At 55.7% G+C, this 18,705-nt stretch overlaps 3 protein-coding genes across 3 annotated transcripts; 1 reads left to right on the forward strand and 2 right to left on the reverse strand.

Moving 5' to 3' along the window:
• The first annotated feature begins 244 nt into the window (after positions 1-244).
• On the forward strand, positions 245-4,833 carry CAOG_02900 (hypothetical protein). The gene is made up of 7 exons (XM_004363682.2): positions 245-978; positions 1,513-3,136; positions 3,240-3,522; positions 3,615-3,733; positions 3,855-4,139; positions 4,235-4,438; positions 4,518-4,833. Exons 1-7 carry the CDS (start codon positions 443-445, stop codon positions 4,617-4,619), a joined length of 3,153 nt encoding a protein of 1,050 aa, XP_004363739.2. The 5' UTR covers positions 245-442; the 3' UTR covers positions 4,620-4,833.
• Positions 4,834-4,973: 140 nt separating this feature from the next.
• Positions 4,974-12,388, reverse strand: CAOG_02901 (glutamate synthase Glt1; the record flags this gene model as incomplete). Its single annotated transcript, XM_004363683.2, has 4 exons — positions 4,974-9,996; positions 10,064-10,776; positions 10,931-11,377; positions 11,501-12,388. 4 exons carry the CDS (start codon positions 12,386-12,388, stop codon positions 4,974-4,976), a joined length of 7,071 nt encoding a protein of 2,356 aa, XP_004363740.2.
• Positions 12,389-14,167: 1,779 nt separating this feature from the next.
• CAOG_02902 (hypothetical protein) lies at positions 14,168-18,647 on the reverse strand. The gene is made up of 2 exons (XM_004363684.2): positions 18,621-18,647; positions 14,168-17,443 (listed from the first exon to the last, which is right to left on the reverse strand). The coding sequence occupies exon 2, from the start codon at positions 16,919-16,921 to the stop codon at positions 14,297-14,299; it is 2,625 nt and encodes an 874-aa protein (XP_004363741.1). The 5' UTR covers positions 16,922-17,443; positions 18,621-18,647; the 3' UTR covers positions 14,168-14,296.
• Between the last annotated feature and the right edge of the window lie 58 nt (positions 18,648-18,705).

The raw sequence follows: 18,705 nt of genomic DNA on the forward strand, positions 1-18,705 counted from the left end.
TGTGTCGGTCTGTTGTTTTGTTTCCCAATTCTCAGCCGCACTTTGGACCCATCCAAATCAAGCCGAATCAAATCACTCCCTCGCATTCGCCACTTCCTCGTTCATCCTCCACCATGGCCTCGATCCATCAAACTTCCATCCATCCATCCATCCATCCATTGAGACATAAATGTGTGAAGATTTCATTGCAAGTTCATTCTTTTTTTTTTTTTTTTCCCTTGTTTTTTTTTTTTTTTTTCGCAGCCGTTTTGTTGCGGTTTCGTCGCGACCGCTTTTTTGTATCTTGTTATTTTCTCACCTGCAACAAACAGCGAGCAGGAAATTCATCGAATCAGCGACGAACGATTTGCGCAGTGAAAACAATAAAAAATCAAGACATCCACTGCAGCAGAGCGTCGTGAGAGAGGAGGGTGAGAAAGCGAGAGAGAGAAAGCCGAGACAAATGTCGTGCAGCGTTTGCCATCGCGAGCTGCTTGGCTGGCAGATTGTGCGTGTCCAGCTCCCGCCATCGTCATCGTCATCAACATCAGCATCATCAGCAGCAGCATCGGCATCAACCACATCAGCGCCGCCAGCAACGTCGGCAACGGCAACATTGGCAAACTCGCCTGCTGCCTCAACCGCCTCAACAGCCTCGTCTGCTGCTCCCACTGCTGTCGCTTCAGCCACACACAACAGCAGCAGCAGCCACCATCAACAACATCTCCATCCACAGTCGTCCGCCGCTGGCGAGTCTGCCGCCGCCGCCGCCGCCGCCGTTGCAGAGCCCGAGATTGTCGTCCAGTGCCGGACGTGCATTGCAGCCTACAACCAAGTCCCCGGCCGACCACCGCTCGTCGTGCTTCCTGGCTCGGGGACGCCCAATCGCGCCAACCCACCGCCGCCGCTCTCAAGCATGCCCGGTGCCGGTGCCAGCGCTGGCGGCGCGACCAGCCCAAAGTCCCCGACCTACGCCACTGTCTCTCGCGGCCGCTCCATGTAAGCGCGCTTCCGCTTCTGCTGCTCATTTCGTTTGCCCCTCCTTGTTTGTTGGATGCCATGTTTTGTTTGATGACGACGCGACTTTCATTTCGCATCACAATCGTGAGACTCACTTATCGTTCTTATGATTATGATGATGATTGATTGTCTTTTTTTTTTTTTTTTTTTTTTTTTTTTTTTTTTGGTTTTTTCACACAAAACAAACTACACATCGGATATCGGAAATCGCCTGGAACAACGTCGCTTTGGAACCTCGTCTCCAACAATGGTCGCAACTTGCATTGTCGGGATACAATTCGACCTCGTCGCATGATGTCGCTGGATCGGAAAACAAAACAAAACAAACAAACAAAACAAACAAATTCATCCCCAACAAATCAATCAACATTGTCTGATTTGACAACCGATTTGTCACTTATCGCATTGTTTGTTTGTTTGTTTGTTTGTTAATATTGTTGATGTTGTTGTTTTGTTGGTATTGTTGTTTTTGTTGGTTTTGCTCCATGAATTTGGACATTTGGTACTCTACAGTCGTGACAAGTCAGGCGATGGCACGTCGTCGTCGTCCACATCATTCAAGAGCAATCTGCAGCGAATCGTCGGAGGATCGCTTCGAGGTCCTGCGGGAAGATCGTTTGCCGCTGCTGCTGCTGCTTCTGCTTCTTCTGCGGAAGACGGCCAAGAACCACTCTCGCCAACTTCCCCAAAGAGCCCAATTTCACCACTGTCGCCATCAAAGCGTGCCCCACTCTCGGCCAACTTTTTCGATCGGCCAAGTGATGCGTCCGCAAGTCAACCCTACGCATCACCAAACGCCCGCGCAGGAGGCTCGCCTTCAACCGTCCGCAAAGTTGCGTCCGCTTCTCCCTCTGACGACGCTGCAAAGCGCATTCCCATGGACCGAACGGCTCCTTCCTGGGCGCGCATGTTTGGCTCGGAGCGCGCGTCCATGATCACCGACTCTCGCAGCTCGCGGTCGTCCTCGGATACGTCCTCGATGGGCGGATCCAACTCTTCGCTCAACCGGCCGGACAGTGGCTACGTCATTTATGCGGACGTCGAGATTGGGCGCCCCACGCGTGCATCCAGCTCGAGCGCCATCTACTCGACCATCGAGGACTTGCAGGTCAACAGCAGCCCCACATCGACCACCGGTGCCAATCCTCGAAAATCTGCGACCTCCAGCGCCATCGGTTCGGACCGGTCCAGCACAACGTCGACGACCTCATCTTCATCGTCCACATCCTCGTCGTCTTCAGCACCAGTCTCACCGGCTTCATCCAAAAGCCCCAAGCGCACCTCCAAAGTCATCTCGGATGCAGCAGTCAAGTTTGGCGGCTTGGTCGGAAGCCCCAATCCAAAGCCTCCCAAACCTGCAAAGCCACCAAAGGCGACCGCTTCACCGGCCTTTTTCACCCCGTCAGCCTCTACTGGTCGCCCTGTGAGTCTGACACGGGTGAATGTTCCAGCAGAATCATCCCCGACTGCAGCAGCAGGAGACGCGGCGCCAGCACGAGCACCTGCACCTGCACCCACCCCAACCGCAACCCCAACGCCGGAAACTGTCAAGCCTGTGGTCGCCGGGACGAGCGACACCGCTCCCCCCAATAATCTCGGCCAACCAGTGCGAGTCAAGTCGCCCCCGCCAAAGCGTCCAGTTCCAGGCTCGGCGGCTGCTAAGGGACCGGCACCCGCGCTTCCTGCTGCTGCTGGCACAAACTCTGCGAATACCGACGAGCATTCCTCAACGGCGACGATTGCATCCGCAACTACTGCCGGCTCGACGCAGCCTCCAGCGAGCGATTCATCCATTTCTTTGTCTGAATCGTTGCCGCGAAGTGGCAACCAAACCGCGACTCGTCTCGACTTTGACGAGCCCACGACTGCTTCGCTTGCAGCATTCGCCTTCCGTGCTGCTGCCATACACAGCTTTGCCGCTTCGCGCACCGACGAGCTCAGCATGTCCGAGAACGATACCATTCAAGTCGACCAGTGCCCCGACCCGGACTGGTGGATTGGCCGCAATCTGACTACCAAGGCTGGCCCTGGGTGGTTCCCAGCCAATCACGTTCAAAAGATGGATGCTGTTGCGGCACGCAAGAGCAAAATTGCCATTCCTGACCGCTTCTCTCGCATGAGCGCCGTTCTGGTGGATGTAAGCATTTGTGATGTTTCGAGTCTTTGGTTGTCGTGTGTTTTTTGGTGTCCTGGAACTCACTTGATTTTCCCGCTCCCCCCTTTCCTTCCTTGGCTCGAAGCTCTACCTACCGCAACTTGAGGTCGACTTTGACGAGATTGTCGACCTGTTCAAGCACACCAACGAGAACGATGACGACATGCCGGACAGCTTGTACGAGAACTGGGACATTACCGGACGCGTCCGCGAGCACAGCGATTCCGACCAACCCCGCGAGTTTTCAGACCTCGAAACAAAGCTTCAGGACATTTATGTATCGACGAGGGATTTGAATCTTCCCGAGAAGGCTGCCAAGGATCCGGTCAAAGAGGCTGCTGTGGACGCACTGCTGATGGATTTGCTAGGTTTGTCACTTCTATCTCTGTCGGATCAGTGTTCGGATCAAGGGTGCTGACAATGAGTTGTCTTGTCCATTTTTCCCCCTTCCTTGCTGTAGGTTACACCGTCGAAGCCAAAGCCGTCTACTCGTTCACGGCAACACGCAACGACGAGTTGAGCTTCCAAGCCGGTGACATGCTTCGTCTTTTGAATCAAGAGGACGATGATTGGTGGCAGGTAAAGATGGCAGCAGCGACAACCAGCCGACCCATTCTTCTTGACGATATATTCCGATTGAATGCTAAACTCATGAACATTAATCCTTCTAAAACCACAAAAACAAACCAACAAAAAACAGGGTCAATTGCGAGACAAAATTGGATGGTTCCCGTCAAACCACTGCGTTATCGAGTCGAGCAAAGGCCGCCCGGCCTCGCCTGCTGCGCTCGATGAACCAAAATCTCCAACGCTGACAGCCAGTTCCCCAGCAAAAGTACTGCCTCGACGCGGACCTCCCGCCCCTGCTGCCAAGGCCGTTGCGCCCGACTTTCTCGATCCCCTATTTGCTCGCGAAATGAAAAACGAGCGTATTGCGCGAGTCCGAGTGTGTGATTTCGAAAAGCGCAGCGAGCCCAAGTTCTATGTACGTCTCATTTTTCCATTTTTTTTGTTTGTTATGATTTTGATCATCGCGTCCTGACACGCTGCTCTCTCTCTCTCTCTCCAACCCATTCACAGATGTACATGCTTGCAGTCACAACATCTCGAGGTGTCTACTTTATCTACCGACGATACTCTGAGTTCTTCCAGTTTTATGAGCAAATGGTGGAAGCGTTCCCCGAGGCTGCCTTCCCTCCATTCCCCGGCAAGATTCTCTTTGGTCGAAGCCATGTTCGCAGCGTCACTGTCACGCGCATGAAGGATCTTGATGCGTTCATGCAGGTACGCCACACTTTGCTTCGTTCACGTTTGGTTTTTTTTTTTTTGGTGTGTGTGACACTCATTTGTGCATTGTTCACAGGGTTTATTGAGCATGCCAGAACTCGCCATGACCGTTCGTGACCGGCAGGACACATCCCGGCGAAATGACCGGTTCCTCACGTCTCAACGCGCGGGCGAATAATTTTTTTTCTCGGCACGATTCACCGATTCTCGTCGATTCTCGTCGATTCCCAATGCTTGCCACAGATGCTGCTTCGATTCTCGTTTTCCACCAGCTCACATTGTGCACACATTTAATTCTTTTTCCCAGGAAGTTGATTGTCGCCCTCTATGTTATAGAGCCAATTCTGCAGACTCGTTTTGTTCTTGTTGGAAAAATACACATTGTTAAGAAATATTTCCTTCTAATTATCTTACAATACACAAGGTTGCACGATGGCAACCTGGCGAAAAGAGAACAAAAAAAAATACAAACACAGTACTGAACAATAATCCTTCAACGGATTGCACCCTGCAGCAACAAGATCGTGCCCATCTAGCCACGAGCAGCAATTCGCTGGGGAGCAAGCTGCGAAGTGGATGCCAGGGTCACACCACCAGTCACCGGAAGCAAAGTTCGGCCCATCAGGTCCAGATCAATCTCCCGAGCAGCCATGCGGCCTTCGTTGATGGCCCAGACAATGAGGGACTGGCCGCGACGGCAATCTCCAGCAGCATAAATCTTGTTGGCATGGGTGCGGTAGGACACGTCGATGCCAAGACCGGGTTGCGGCAGCGCCGTGGCAAAGTTCCCTCGCGAGTTGAGCTGCACGCCCGCGGCGACGGCAAACTCCGACTCGGGTCCCTGGTACCCCATCGCGAGCAACACGAGATCAGCAGGGAAGGTGTGCTCCGACCCGGCAATCGACTCGTGGGTGTGGGCTGGCACATCCCAAGCCAGGCGGTTGGTGTGAACGCCCGTGACGCGCTTGCTCGAAGGGTCGACGGCAAATGCCGTGCTGAGCACAACGTACTCACGGGGATCTTTCTGGAAGACGGCAGCCGCCTCGCCGTGAGCATAATCCACCTTGAACACCTTGGGGTACTGCGGCCAAGGGTTGGCGGCTGCGCGCCCATCCTTGGACGGCTGGAGGTTGATCTCAAATTGGACGACACTGCGCGCGCCTTGGCGAATTGCTGTGGCAATGCAATCCGCGCCAGTGTCACCGCCACCAATCACCACAACGTTCTTTCCGTGGGCATCGTATTCGGCAGGCACCTTGTGGCCCGAGCTCTCAAAGTCTCCGAGAAGTGCGCGCGTCGACGGCTCCAAGTAGTCCATGGCAAAGTGCACACCTCGGCCATTGCGGCCAGGGACGGGCAAATCGCGAGGGACGGTGGAGCCCGTGCACAGCAAGACTGCATCAAATTCCTTGGCCAAATCGTCCACGGCTTGGGAGGTTCCGACAGCAGTATTGGGCACAAACACAACGCCGCTGGCACGAAGGAGCTCGATGCGACGCTGGACTGCGCGCTTGTCGAGTTTCATGTTCGGGATGCCGTACATGAGCAAGCCGCCAAACCGATCGGAACGCTCGTACACTGTGACGGAATGGCCAGCCCGGTTGAGCTGATCGGCGGCAGCCAGCCCTGCGGGCCCACTGCCCACGACAGCAACACGTTTGCCGGTGCGGTGCATCGGAATGATCGGCTGCACCCAGCCTTGCTCGAAAGCATGGTCAATGATGGCGTTCTCGACATTCTTGATAGTCACCGGCTTGTCAATGATGCCCACAACGCAGGCACCCTCGCAGGGCGCAGGGCAAGCACGGCCCGTGAACTCTGGAAAGTTGTTGGTGGTCGACAGTTGCAGGTAAGCCTCGCGCCAGTTGCCCTGAAAAACGAGCTCGTTGAACTGGGGAATCAGGTTGCCAATCGGGCAGCCGTGTGACTTGGACTGGCAGAACGGCACGCCACAGTCCATGCATCGCGAAGTCTGCTTTGCCAGGTGTTCATCCGACGAAGCGGTGGCCACCACGACGGGAGTCGCCGCGGCCTTCGTCTGGGCACGCTCGGATGCCGTGGTTTTGCCTTCGACATGGGTCGGATGGAGCACTTCCTCCCAGTCGTGAACGCGGTCGGCTTCATTGCGATATCCAACTTCCTCGCGTTCAACCGTCACAAAGCCACGCAGCTTGTCAAGCGGCTTGGCAGAGGTGAACGAGGAGCTGGTTGGTTTGATGGTCGAGTTGGCCCCGCTGCGACGAGCGGCCGCCATCGAGAAGAAGCGACGAGGGGCGGCATCAAAAGCGGGCGCCTGTTTGCTCGCAGCCGGTTGCTGAAGCTGTTGCTGCTGTTGCTGCTGCTTCTGCTGCTTCTGCTGTTCGAGCACTCGCTTGTAATCGTGGGGGAAGACTTTGACAAACTTGGGGCGGATGGACTCCCAATCGCTCAGAATGGCTTTCGCCACTGCCGAATCGGTGCGCGTAACATGCTCACGGATCAGTTCCAAAAGCTCAGTCTCGTCGCTCGAGCCGGCAGCGACACGCTCCAAAAGAACCATTTCGCGGTTGCAACGGTGGGAAGAAAACTCATTGTCGCGGTCGAGCACGTAGGCAATGCCACCCGACATGCCAGCGGCAAAGTTGATGCCAGTCTGGCCAAGAATGACCACTCGACCGCCAGTCATGTACTCGCAGCCGTGATCGCCAACGCCCTCGCAAACGGCGAGCGCGCCAGAGTTTCGAACGGCAAATCGCTCTGCCGCAACGCCAGCAAAGAAGGCGCGTCCAGAGGTGGCGCCGTAGAGGCAAACATTGCCCACAATCACATTCTCGTCGCTCTTAAACTCGGCAGGCATGTCCAACGGGGGTCGCACAACAACAATGCCTCCAGAGAGACCCTTGCCCACGTAATCGTTCGAATCTCCAAAAAGCTTGACGGTAATGCCCGGCGCGAGGAAGGCAGCCAGGCTTTGACCGGCCGAGCCGTGGAGTTGCAGCACCAGCGCGTCGTTCGATGGCAGGCCGGCAGCTCCAAACTTTGCAGTTGCGTGGTAGCTAAGCAGCGTGCCAAACGTGCGATCAATGTTCTTGATGGTCGTTTCGACCGTGAGAGCCGTGCCGACCGAAGGCGCAGCAGGGCCCGTCAAGAGCTGCTTCAGCGCCTCGTTTTCGCTCAGCAGCCGGTTTTCGAGTTTTGTCGCCTCGAGCGCATCATGCTGCTGTGGCGTCGTGAAGCGGGTGGGCACGTTTGGACGCAGAGTGAATGCCGGTGTGAGCAAGCCCTTCAGGTCGATCGACTGCAACTTGGCAGCAAACTGCTCTGGCTGCAGTGGATCCGCGGCACGCTGTGCCAACCAATCCGACCGACCGACCAGCTCGTCAAACTTGCGGACACCCAGCTTGGACATGATGCCGCGAATGTCCTCTGCGAGCATGAAGAAAAAGTTGACGACGTGCTCCGGCTTGCCAGCAAACTTGGCGCGCAGGACGGGGTCCTGCGTGGCAATACCAACAGGGCACGTGTTGAGATGGCACTTGCGCATCATGGTGCAACCCAACGCGATCAAGGGCACGGTGGCAAAGCCAAACTCTTCCGCACCCAGCAATGCTGCCACGACAACGTCGCGGGCGGTGCGAAGTTGGCCATCCGTCTGCAAGACAACGCGGCCGCGAAGGCCGTTGAGAACGAGCGTCTGGTGCGTCTCTGCCAGGCCGAGCTCCCAAGGCAGGCCGGCGCTTTTCACGCCCGTCCAAGTGCTGGCACCAGTGCCGCCATCGTGACCCGACACGAGAATGTGGTCGGCCTTGCCCTTGGCCACACCCGAGGCGACGATGCCCACTCCCGTTTCCGAAACAAGTTTGACGCTGATGCGAGCCTTGGGATTGGCGCACTTCATGTCGGAAATGAGCTGCGACAAGTCCTCAATCGAGTAAATGTCATGGTGCGGCGGCGGGCTAATCAGACCGACTCCAGGGGTTGAGTGACGCGTGGCCGCAATGTTGCCCGTGACCTTGTGGCCAGGAAGCTCGCCGCCTTCGCCCGGTTTGGCGCCTTGGGCCATCTTGATTTGGATTTCGTCCGAGTTGTACAGGTAGTCGATGGTTACGCCAAATCGCCCAGAGGCAATCTGTTTGATGGCAGAGCGCATCGAGTCTGCCTGCGGTGTGCTGGACGAAGCAGACGACGCAGCAGCGGAAGGATCAGAGGCGTAGCGCTTGCGGTCTTCGCCGCCTTCGCCAGTGTTGCTCTTGCCACCAATGCGGTTCATGGCAATGGCCAGAGTGGTGTGTGCTTCCTCGGAAATGGAGCCATAGCTCATGGCGCCAGTGCAAAACCGTGTCAAAATGGAAGCCGCCGACTCAACCTCCTCAAGCGGAACGGCTGCCGACCCGGACGACTCTGACGACGCTGGTGTGTCGACTCCGACAATATCAATCACTCCACGCAGTGTGCAGCCGCGAACTGCCGCGTTTGCATACTCAGTGTACCGGGCAAACGCGTCGGTGTTGTTCCGGCGGGCAGCGTCCTGCAGGAAGGCAATGCTCTCGGGATCGTTGATGTGCGCTTCTCCGTTGGCTCGCCAGTGATAGTCACCGCGATTGGCCAAGGATGCAGAGAGCAGGCTACCTGCCGTGACGGGGACAACAGGATGGCGATCCTTCACGCTGTGAGGTGTTTGATGCAGAGGCTGCTGGCCCACGCTGGTCGCCAACTCGTCGGCGGCCGCTGGGGCGTCCTGAGTGAGCGTTGCGGCTCCGGCTGCCTTGGTGCTCGCAAGTAAGTGCAAGTGGTGCTGGTTGGCACGCGCACGGGCCGCTGTTGTGCTGAAAAGCCGAACTGCGGCCGCGCTCGTTGTCGGTGCCTTGAACGACAGCCCTTGCAGCGAATGCGAAGACAGCGACGACGACAGATAGGGCAGTTCTGTTGGCAGGCCTTGGACGACCGACTGTTGCTCACGATGCTGTTGCAGCAGTACTTGGGCAAGCCTGTGTCGCTCTTCCGTGTCATAGGCAATCTCGGCAAAACCAATGCCGCCGACGGCCGAGGTCGTTCCCGTAAAGCACAAGTCAATCACGGACTGTCCGAGACCAATCGCCTCAAAGATTTGGGCACCCTTGAAGCTTTGAAGCGTGGAGATGCCCATCTTGGCCATGACCTTGAGCATGCCGGCATTGACGGACTTGATGTAGTTGTAGTCCGATTGTGATACGTGGGTGCTGTTGGCGCGCCCATGGACATCGGGACGGATGGTGTGCTTGTGCGACAGGCTGCGAATGACATCCAGAGCCAGGTACGGACAGACGGCATCGGCGCCAAAGCCGACCATGAGGCAATGGTGATGGACTTCGCGCGCCTCGGCAGTCTCCACGATCAGAGCAACCTTCAATCGTTGTCTCGAGCGCAGCAGGTGCTGGTGAACAGCACCCACGGCAAGCAGCGCGCTGATGGGAGCCGCTTGTTCAAAGCGCGACGAATGAGCCGATGCGGGGTTTGCAGACAAGGCCGCCTCCGTTTTGGCGACAAAGCCTCGGTCGCTCAGCACAATGAAGGAGTAGCCTTCCTCCACTGCAGCGCTGACGTCCTCGCACAAGCGATGAATGGCACGCTCGAGCTGGTGCTTTGATTGAGTGTCGCCGCGACGACGACGACGACGACGACGACGACAAGGCGTACTCGAGAGGGAAAACCCGAGTGGCAAAGCCGGTTGAAGGATCCAGCTGTTCGACATGCTTGATGGCATCGAGCTGTGCGTCGGTGAGAATGGGCGAGTCGAGCACCAGACGGTGGCATTGCTGCGCGCTCGTTTCGAGAATGTTGCCAGAAGGGCCGACAGCGCAGCGCAGAGACATGACAACCGCCTCGCGAATGGGATCGATGGGAGGGTTGGTCACCTGGGCGAAAAGCTGCTTAAAGTACTCGGAGGGCAGCTTGGGGAAGCGCGAGAGGACGGCGAGCGGGGCATCGTTGCCCATCGAGCCGAGCGCCTCCTTGCCGTGCTCACCCATCGGCGCCAAAAGCATCGACACGGTCTCTTGTGTGTAGCCAAAGAGCGGGAGCAGAATTGAGCGAACAGCCTGCGAGGGTCGCACCAGTTTCGACGAGCTGGCAGTTTCGCCCTTGAAGGCAGTGGAGCCAGGCAACGAGGCCCAGGCTCCCGAAAAGTTGTCATGCTCCGACTGCGAACGCAGCTGCTCGGCCTTCTCGACCAACGGGAGCAACCGCACCGCGCCCTTAATCCATTTGCCATAGGGTCGCGACGTGGCCACCTTCTCCTTGAGTTCGTGATCGTTGACAATCTTTCCTTCGAGGGTGTCGACCAGAAGCATTCGACCAGGTTCCAAGCGGCCCTTTTTCTGCGGAGCGCAATGATGGCAAAACAAAACAGTGCGATACACAGCGAGTCAGCGACCAGAAAAAACAACAACAAAGGGTTCCACGCACACACAGCTTTTTTTTGTTTTTTGTTTTTCCCCCGTTTTCGCAAAAAATCCAAATCACAAAACCTACAATAATGCTGTTGCTGGGGATGCCTTCCACAACGCCAATCTCACTGGCCATGACCAACAGATCGTCCTTGGTCACCAGGAAGCGGCTGGGGCGAAGCCCGTTGCGGTCCAGCGTCGCTCCAGCAAAGCGTCCGTCCGTGAAAGTGAACAAGGCAGGGCCATCCCAAGGCTCGCTGACATGCGACGCCCACTCGTAAAAGTGACGCCGCGCCGCAGTGCTTCCGGAAGTGGTGATGCCATTCGCGCTGGAGTGCATGTTTTCCCAAGCCTCGGGCACGAGCATCATCATGGTCTCCGGCAGCGAGCGGTCGGAGCAGTTGAGCAGAAACTCGAGCGAGTTGTCGAGTGCCTGCGAGTCCGAGCCGTTTGGCTCAATCACGGGGTAGAGCGAGTCCAACGCGGCGAAGTGGGGGCTCGACATGACGCCTTCCCTCGCGCGCATCCAGTTCTAGTGACGATACAGCAAAGAAAACAAACAAACAACCAATACAAAACATAACAAAACAAACAGCAAATCACGGTGAGAACCGGAAACAAAGATCGACCCACTCTGTGTGATCAAATGGCCTACCGAGTTGCCTTTGAGCGTGTTAATCTCGCCGTTGTGACCAATATAGCGCAGGGGCTGCGCTCGTTCCCAGCTGGGGAAGGTGTTGGTGCTAAAGCGACTATGGACAATGACGACATGCGAGGAGAAGAGGGGGTCGCTCAGGTCCTCAGGAAAGTAGGGGAAGAGCTGCTCGGGTGTGAGCTGGCCCTTGTACACGATGGTGCGCGTGTTGAGGCTGCAAAAGTACAGCGGTGCCGAGGCAGCGAGTCCTTTGCGGGCTTCGCGCATAAAGCGAAAAGCGCGCCTTCGGAGCGTGGCTTCAGCAACTGGAATGTTGGGAGCCTCGTTCGGCACCACAAACAGCTGCGAGATGCCCGGCTCGGCGGACTTGGCCACACTGCCCAGACTGCTATTGTCGGTGGCAATGTCGCGCCATGCCAGAACAGCCAGCCCGCTGGAGGCAGCTCGCTCCTCAAGCGCGCGCTTGGTGGCTTGGCGCACGTCGGGATTGGCGCTTAGAAAGACCATGCCAGTTGCGTACTGGCCGAGCGGCGGCAGCGTCACACCTTGCACCTCGAGCGCGCGGGCGTACAGCTTGTGCGGGATGGAGGCGAGAATGCCAGCGCCGTCTCCGCTGTTCTCCTCTGCACCGACGGCACCTCGGTGGGTCATGTTGACCAGCACCTCGCGTCCGTGCTTGACAATGTCGTGCGAAGGGTTGCCCTTAATGTTGACAATCATGCCCACGCCACAGCTGTCCTTCTCGAGCTCTGGCTGATACAGGCCTTGAGCAGCGGGGAAGCGCGTGAATGCATTGTTGCCTGGACTCGGCTGTTGTTGTTGCTGCGCCAGAGTGGAGGCGCGACTTGGCGGTTGGTACGTTTTGTAACCTCGTCGTTTTAGTAGCATTGACGACGGCAGACCTCGTGCGGTCGAGCACGTCGAAAAGACAGCTCTGAGATGGCAAGATAGACATGCAATAGGAAGGTGAGTGCAGGGAGTTTGACCATGAATGGGTTTTTTTGGTATTTTGGTGGCTGCAGGAATCTTGCATGTGCTTTTTTCCCCTTTTCCGCCTCCCCCCTGTTTTTGCCCTTATGTCATGCTGATAGGAGGCAAGCTGATTCCGAGCTATTAATATTGTCGATACTGTGCTTTTTTTTTTTTTTTTTTTTTGGGCAACTGTTACCGCCAAACATTGACTCTGTTTTTGTTTTTTCCCGCCAAACGTCGGCTGTTTAATTTTTGATTGTTGATTTCCACTCTCGGCGTCGTGTTACTTCAGACAGCTCAACGAACAACTTCAGAGACTGACTGACTGACTGACTGACTGACTCTGATGTCGAGCATTTTGCCATTCGAAAACAAAACGAGTTCGAGTGTTGGAATCGAAAAGAAAGAACGCTCGCGTTTTCAAAACACAACATCACATGCAAAAAAAGCACCCGAAAATCGATAAAAACAAAAATACAAAAATTCGAAAAAAAGAAAAAGAGAAGCGCAAAAAGCAGATGTCTCGCTCGCTGACTCATTCTGGCAGAGCGGAAATCGCATGTGCTCAATTGGAAAAACACTGGGATGACAATGACGAACACTTTCACCGGAAAGGAGCAGGCTGGATTTGCCTGGGGTTTCAGCCACTCGACGTCGCGTTTCCACAGTCGCTCAACGCCCCGCCCCATCAACATCGCCATCATCATGACACACACCCACACCCCACACACTCCATCGAGCTCGAGCAACACTGAATCACAACACAACAGTGATCAACAACAGAACAGAGTGGCTGCTGGTGTCGGTGGGATGATGAGTCGCCACCCAGATTGCCCTTTGAAAAAAATGCTCCACAGTTGTGGTTTCAGACAACGTGAGAGCGGGGGAGCACGTCGCTCGTTCCCTCCTACCAATCCACCTACCTCCCCGCTTCCCCCGGCTTCTTCCTCCCTGCTTCTCTTCTCACATCTCACTCAGTGTTTAATTCCAACCAAACCAATCGCTCAAAAGGCCCCACGAAGAGCGGTCAAACGAACGATTTCGAATTTTGGATGAAATCAACCGAACAAACCAAAAAAAAAAAAAAAAAAAAAAAAAAAAAAAAAAATTACAGGCAACTGTCAGAAATTTTGTTGTCGGAGGTAGAATCCCAAAAATCAACCAGCAGTCATCAGTTCCACAAAACCGCGACTCAGTCCGAACAACAAGCATTGAACACAGCCATGGCGAACTCAACGGGAGACGCCGAGGGAGTGAGAGCGATGGAAGGACAGCGAGAACGAGAGATGGAAGATGGAAAAGCGGCAAAATCTGCGAAATTGGAATCAAGCGTCGGCGTTTCAACATCGATTTGTTTCGCTTTGTGTGCCAGCCATTTGCGTTTTTTTTTTTTTTTTTTTCGTGGTACGGCGCAGTTCAAACTGCGACTATGGTAAAGCTCTCTCGCTCTCTCTCTCTGTCTTCTTTGCTCTTCCTGATGACTTTTGGTTGATGTTGTCATTTTGCTTTTCGGGAGAATGAATGCGTGATTGGGAGCCGAGGGGAGTTGGTGGTGAGTTGTTGACACAAATCGAGCGCACAGACGCACCGCAACATGATCGAGGCCAATGAAAAAATAGAAGGAAAAATAAAAGACTGAAAATGAAAGAGAATGGAAGATTGACTGAAGCAAAAAAGTCAACACATGCGATCAAAGGGTAAAAAAATGCTACATTGGCAATAAACACAAGAACAAGACTCGAGAAATAATACGCAAGTCACAGCACTAACAAAAGCAGCAATCCAATAATCACTAACGAAACAAACAAAACAAAACATCAGGGCTTAGACAACACTCTTGCGTCGACGAGCAAGCAAGGCGAAAATCTTGGTCTTGGCAGACTCGTCAGATCCGTTCGCGTCTCCATCCGCAGCGAGCTTCTTCTTGTCCTTTTTGCTGCGCTTGCGACTCAGATGGGCTTGTGTCGCTGCCTCGGCGGCGCGGGCATTCGCTGAAGCAGGATCGTCGTCCAACGCACGCGACGAGTCTGCTGCAGCTGCTGCTGCTGCTGCTGCCGCTTGCAAGTTGAAAATGTTCGACTCTTGGCGCCACGAGAAGACGGGCGCTGGCCGAGGCGCGCGCGCTTCGTTCGGGGTGGACGGCTCAGACTCGGCAACACGAGCAGGAGCAGACGTCTCGGACGGATCGTTGGCGACGACTGGGCCGGAAACGAGGCGACCCTTGGTGGTGTTGTTGCGCCGCAAGGTCTTGGCTCGGAACATGGAGTTGCGCGAGAGCTGGGTCTGCTCGCCAGAAGCATCCTCGTTCGGCGATCGCGAGCCGTCGGTGAGGGCACGTGGTTGAACGTCCTCGCGACTGGCCGAAGTGCTCGCCGAGGCACTCGAGTCGCTTTCAGAGCTGTTATCGCCTTCGGCCTGCCGGCGGAGAGCAGTCAGTGTGTCCATGCTGCGCGCCGGCCGGATGAAGGTGGACGACTTTGGCAACGAAAGGTAGCTCGTCTTGGCAGCGGCGGCGGCAGGCGCTGGCTGCTTGCTGGATTCGGGGGATCCGGAGCGCACGCTGGAAATCCGCGCGAGCTCGCTCTCGACCTCCAGTTTGAACGATCCGATTTGCACAGGACTCGCGATGGCACCGCTCGCTTCGCCATGTCGCACGCCAGAGACATACGTGGCGGTAGGCATCTTGACTCCCATGTCCACATGCAGTGCCTGCGAAACGACGGTCGTGCTTTGGGTGTGCTGCGGACCAGCGAGCCGCTCTACAGAGCCGTATTTCGCCACATGCACCGTGGGGGAAAGTGGCCGCAACGAGTCTGTCTCAGCGACTGGCGACCGAGCCTGCAAAAAGACCAGTGGTCGATTGAGATCATCGTCAGCCTGTTGTTGCGCCTGCTCTTGTTGTTGCTGTTGCTGCTGCTGGAGTTCTTGCAAATGCTGCTGCTGCTGGAGTTCTTGCAAATGCTGCTGCTGCTGGAGTTGGTGCAAAAGTTCTTGGCTTGTGGATAAGAGAGCGGCGCGCGCGTGAGCCTTCTCCTCTTGCCGAATTTTCGTGAGTTGCTCGACGGATTCGAGGGCGTGGTTTTCGGTCATCTTGAGCGCATCCTTCGAGCCAGAGATGGAGAGCGCACCCGTGCCGGCAATGCTGTAGCGATTACTCTTCATGTTGGTGTGATCCACAGAGCGACTTCGGTTGAGACCCGTCGGGCTTTGCTTGAAGGCACGCGTCGCACCCATCGCGTCACCGCCTTCCGCCTCTTCCGAGTCGGCTGTTGCACGCTCTTCCGCGTCGGCCCGAGCGGCGGCCTTTTCGGAAGGCGTCTGATTTTGCAATTCGGACGAAGAGCCAGACTTGTGCATCATGCGCGGGACAGAGATGGGCTGCGACGGCGAAGTGCGGAGCGTCGGGGCCGTGGTGGTATTGGAGGCGAGCAGGGTGGTTGAGGATGTTGGCGACGGTGGTTTGGGAGGTGCAGCAATGGGAGACGACTGGTTGGCAGAGACAAAGCGGGCTAGTTGGGGTGTGGGTGAGGACGCGGCCGCATGGCTGGCGCTGGCAGAATGGCGCATGCCCATGCCGATGCCGGTGGCTGCAATCGACGCTCGTGGCGGGGGCAGAGACATGGGGGTCGGGGACGATGCGACAGCGCTGCCGCTGACACGCGGCGGCTGGTATGGCTGCGAGGAAAGCGCCGGCATGACAATTCCGTGGCGCGCCATCTCGTTCGCGAGCGTGCCGTGAATGCTGAGGTTGTCGAACGGGTTGCGGGAAATCATCACACATCGCTGCATGATTCCTTCAAAAGTGAGGCGCTTGCGCGCGCACGCTCCGTCATGCAGAGTAAAGGTGCTGAGCTGCGCCACAAGGTCGGTGTACTGGCGCCCTTCCTCTTCCAAAAACCCTCGAATGGCTGTGCTCAGGTAGCTTTCAAAGTCTCGCTTCTTTTCCGTCACCTTGTCAATGGCCGAGCGGAGCGCCGCTCCGTTCTTTTGCTTGCCCTTCTGCAGCTCTTGCGTCATGCGCTTGGAGGCCTTGACGGCCTTGTCAATTTCGCCCTCGAGCTGCTCGGACTGCTTTTCGAATGTGCGCTCCATGCGCGTCACGTTCTTTTGGTATGTTTCGATCGAGACGGCAACGGGCTGGATAAAGTCGCTCAGGATGGAGGAAGCGAGTCGCAAGCGGAGTTGCTCGGCCCCTCGCATCGCGTCGGCATACTCGGACAGGCCAGCGGCGAGCTCGCGCAGGTTGCCGCTTTGCGAGGTCTGCGCCCGACGGCTCACCATCTGAACGGCCTCAGCGAACGCCGCGCCAGATTTGCTGAGCCCGTCCAGGGCCGACTGGTACGCAACGGCTGCCTGCAGCAGGTGCTCCTGGTCGGTCTGTGCAGCGCGAATGTTGACGAGCACGTCGCCAATCACGCGCAGGTATGGCGTTGCGTTTGCGGCCACCATGGCTGAATGACTGAGGGATGCGGTTTTTGTGGTGGTAGATCTGTTGATAGCAGCGTCGTGCTTTTGTGCTGCCGTTGTTCGTTTCAAGGAGCCAAGATGTCAAGTTGGTGTCTTGTACTCGGTTGCTACCCACTGAGGACGACGCTGCTGCTGGTGGTGGTGGTGCGACGACGGTGGTGGACGAGACAGCGGTACTTGTTCAAACTATGACACACAGTTGTTTCCCTTTCAATGGGTTGGTTGTTGTCGTGCCCTCGCACTCGGGTTGGTCTCTCGCTTGTGTGCGAACAGAGAATCCAATGGAAATAGAAGAGTGCAGCGCAACAGAACAGGAAGAAGTAGAAGAAGAAGCCCGAAACAAGGTCTGGAAGCGGTTTTCGGTCGGTTGGCGTGGCGACGGCGGCAAAATGATGACTAATCGGCTCTCCCTGCTTAGATCCAAACGCGGCTAGCTTGCTCTTGCTTGGTCAAATAATCTGACTTGAAGAGATGAGAGAGTTGAGATGAGAGACGAGACCTGTGCTGTTTTGTGCAACATGACAGAAAAAGCGCGAGGGGGAGGAGCGGGAGAGAGCGAGGGAAGCAAGCAGTGTGAGCAATACCGTTACAAAGAAGCTCCAAGAGCCGTTTCACAGTTGCAAATCAGCTGGTGTTCTCCGTTGTTCACAGTGTATCTTTCATTCCATACTACTCGACTGCAGGACGGCCAAAGGCGACGCCCCAGTGCTTTCTCTCTCTCACTCTCGGGGGCTTTCAAAAAAAAAAAAAAAAAAAAAAGCCCATACATCGAATACTGAGCCTAAAAAAAAAAAAAAAAACCATTGTGGATCTGGCGACGAGCAACCAACAGACAGTCAAATGGTTGATCGCTGTTGAGGGTATGAGATGGGGGTTTATGATGCAAGCGGGATGGGTCATGTCTCTTCCCCCTTCCTTTGGAGTCGGCAGAATGCATGAGGAATGTCAAACCCACAGCATCCATGTGCCGTCGTCCCTCGTGATCTGCCCCCTTCCACACTCTCGCTTCACTCTCTCGAGCTCGTTCGCTGCACCAGCAAAGCGCGCTCTGAGAGGAGAGGAGAGGAGAGGAGGTGGAGGGTGACGACAGGACTCAGAACAGTTCGTGATGCTAAAAAAAAAAACAAAGCAGGTTGAAATTGAAAAAATAGTGGATATCAAAAGCAATGCGAGTTTCGCTGACGCTTTGCAGCTGCGAGTCCAAGGCAATCTCTCAAATGTGGGCAACTCACTGTCGCTTTTCGCAGTGTCCGTCTGTCCGTCCTTTCTCTCTTCTGGGCCGCCACCACTGCTTGCTGCTGCGTCCAAAGTCGCGCTTTTGCATTGCTCAACATTTGAAAATGCGAACGTCGGTTTTTTTTTTTGAGGTTGATGGCAACAAGCGTTTTCTCGTCCCAATTCTCGCGAGATCGAAGGCGCACTGAAAATGATCAAAAACAAGCTACTCAACGAGACCTGCGATGTGGAAGCGCAGGATGGCGCTGGGGTTTCGTTGACACGGCGCTTTCGGCCAAAGTGCGACGCGCGGAGGTTGCTCTTGGCAATGGACAATCGATGCCGCACAACCGCGCGTACTCCCATTCTCCACCACCCCCACCACCCAAAAGTTGGCATGTCGACCTGCGCTTGTAGTACTCATCCATGCTTCCGTAGCACAAAACAGCAACAGTGACAAACTCACCAAAAGTCGGATCAAATAGAAGTCAAAGGGAAAAAAAAAAAAAAAAAAGAACTGCCGCTCTTTTTTTCCTTTTTCGTATCTCCTC

The sequence above is a fragment of the Capsaspora owczarzaki genome (genome assembly GCF_000151315.2).
Source record: "Capsaspora owczarzaki ATCC 30864 unplaced genomic scaffold supercont2.4, whole genome shotgun sequence".
Classification (NCBI taxonomy): Eukaryota; class Filasterea; order Ministeriida; family Capsasporidae; genus Capsaspora; species Capsaspora owczarzaki.